The 2,708-nt window shown below is 34.2% G+C and overlaps 1 protein-coding gene across 1 annotated transcript in view; it reads left to right on the top strand.

Moving 5' to 3' along the window:
• Window positions 1-2,708, top strand: part of PRIM1 (primase, DNA, polypeptide 1 (49kDa)) — a 19,559-nt gene that overhangs the window by 11,599 nt on the left and 5,252 nt on the right. The window contains exons 10-11 of the mRNA XM_012650993.1: window positions 262-331; window positions 830-921. Of these exons, the coding sequence (XP_012506447.1) occupies window positions 262-331; window positions 830-921 (162 nt within the window). The remainder of the gene's footprint in view (window positions 1-261; window positions 332-829; window positions 922-2,708) is intronic.

Here is a 2,708-nt window from a genome sequence, read left to right as displayed (position 1 = left end):
TTTCGAACTCCTGAGCTCAAACAATCCGCCTGCCTCGGCCTCCCAGAGAGCTAGGATTACAGGCATGAGCCACCGCGCCCGGCCCATACCTGTTTTTTATTGTTTTTTAAAGAGAAATAAAAGGGACAGCTACTGTGAAAGTAGTTTAATATATATTTCTAAATACAGTTCTTAACAGATAAGTTGAACCCTTTGTCATAGAGAAAGCCTAAAATGATTTATAGTCCACATTCATCAATTTATAACTTTTGGTTCTCACAGGTCGCATTTCTGTGCCTATTGATTTGCAGAAAGTAGATCAGTTTGATCCATTTACTGTTCCAACCATAAGGTATGTATGTCCCATACTGATCACTCCTCTTTTGTATGTGATTATTCTGAACTTTAAGTAAATTGGATTAGATTCCTTCTTAGAGAGGTAGCTGCATGGGAATGGTATATTTGATTATGGAAACCAAATAAGTCCCAGCTACTTGGGAGGCTGAAGCAAGAGGATTGCTTGAGCACAGGATTTCAAGGCCAGCCTCAGCAACATAGTAAGACCTTTTTTCTAAAAACAACAAGAAAAGAAAGATTTTAAGGTCAAATAAGTTTGGGAAATGCTGACTTAAACAGATTAAAAGTTTCTTTTACTACAGGATTTCCCAGTCTTTAATATGATAATGTGCATGAAAAACTCCAAGAAAAGGTTATGGTTTTTAGAATATCACAAATTTAATTGACCACATAATTTATTCACAGAAAATTTTATGGGATTCATGTGCTATGATACACTGGGTACTGTCGACCAGGAACCAACTTTAAAATTCTCTTATACTGTTACTTGTAGCTTCATCTGCCATGAATTGGATGCCAATTCCACTAATGAAGAGGAAAAAGAAGGGAATGAAGCAGAATCTGATATCAAACATAGAACCAGAGGTAGGTTAACATACTGCAACTTCACTTTAACATAAGCTTTTCGTGCAGATATCCATCTGTCACTCCAATAATTAAGTTTCCTTGGTTTCAGCCCAGAATGGATTGATTTATCCTGAAACCAGCTCAGTAACAATAATGTTATAGCAATGTTTCTGTCCATTCTTCATCAATTGCCTAGGGGGTGCTATTGAATCCAGTCTGATTAAACAAATATTTACTAAGCAACTTCTAAATGCTGGGATCTATATTGTAAGATTAAATTATCAATTGGTATTGATGACTGAATCTCAGTCTCTTAAATTCAACAGCTATTTATTTAACACCTACTATAAATGCAGTACTTTTGTTTGTTTTTGATGCATCCAGATAGGTCTTATGGTAAAATATATGTCTAAACTGTTGATTGAATTGTATATTCAAGAATTTGAAGGAATTTCTAAATCTTCCTGCTAATGAAAGTCAACCCTTATACAACAGTCACTAGCAACATGCGGCTTGAGTGCTTGAGATGTGGCTAGTGTGACTTAGAAACTAAATTTTTGGGTTCACTTAATTTTAATTTAAATAGCTAGATGTGGTTAGTGACTACTGTATTGGACAGTACAGGTTTGTGGTCTCTGATTGACCTTTTTTGTTCAAATGTTGCCACCCTTTCAAAAACCCAAGCTCAAATACCACTTCATCTCTTCCAGCTCTAACATAATACCAAAACATGGTACATTCCACTATTAACGCTGTGGAAAAATTACAAGTATTCTGTTTAAAGTATTTGAAAAAAGTCTCTAACATAAAAAACAAATAAGAATACATTGGAAAAGGGAACTCAGGGAAAAAAGACAATGCAAGGAACAAAGGAAACCTTTTTTTAAAAAACTGTGATAGCGTCAGAGAATGGTAAGCATCCATGAAGCAAGATCAGAATCCTACGGTAACTCAGAGAACAAGAAAGTGCTCTTAGAAATCAAAACCATAATCATTAGAATAAAAAATTCAGTGGAAGAGTTGGAAAAGTTGAAATTTCCCAGAAAGTAATAAAAAAAGACAAATTTATTGTTGTTTTAAGGAGGAAAAAGATAAAGAAAATTGGAGAACTGGTTTAGGAGGACTAATATTTGACTATTGAAGTTTCAGAAAGAAAATAAATAAAACAGAGAAGAAGAAATTGTCAAAATTATTTGGAAAATATCCCAAAAATGAGCCCTTTATTAAAAGGCTTCAGCACAATCATATGAAAACAGACCTACATCAAAGGCACATCATTTTGAAAGTTCAGAACACTGAGGATTAAGAAAAAATAAGAGCTTTCAGAACCACCACCACCATCCCCCCAAAAAAGCCACAGACCTAACCGAAGTTTTGCCTTTAAGAGGATGAGGAGGTCAGAATTAGGGTCGTGGCTGCTGTTTTTTCCATTGTAAACCTGTTAGTACTATTTTACTCCTTTTAACAATGCATATATTACTTTAACACAATTTTTTAGATTGAATATTGCCTCTTTGTGAACATCTTTTTCTTTTATTCAGAGTTTTTAAGGGGGCAACTTTGGCTCCTTATAAGGGGAAACTTTCTAATAAATATAATTACAAAAACAAACTGAACTGCCTATCATTTCAAGTATTCATAAATAGGCTAATAGCCGTTAGTCTGGGATGCTTTGGAGGTGTTAGCAGGTTGGAATAGGTGATGTATAAACTCCTTACTATCTCTTTTGTTTCTGTGATTTTAAGTTTTTGCCTTTTTTCACATTATCATTTGCTCCTTCCTTTCTTTTTTTTTTTTTTTTTTTT

The sequence above is a fragment of the Propithecus coquereli genome, unplaced genomic scaffold (genome assembly GCF_000956105.1).
Source record: "Propithecus coquereli isolate 6110/MARCELLA unplaced genomic scaffold, Pcoq_1.0 Scaffold111, whole genome shotgun sequence".
Classification (NCBI taxonomy): Eukaryota; Metazoa; Chordata; class Mammalia; order Primates; family Indriidae; genus Propithecus; species Propithecus coquereli.
The sequence above is the reverse complement of the archived record's forward strand: the minus strand, read 5'-3'. Positions and strand labels throughout refer to the sequence as shown.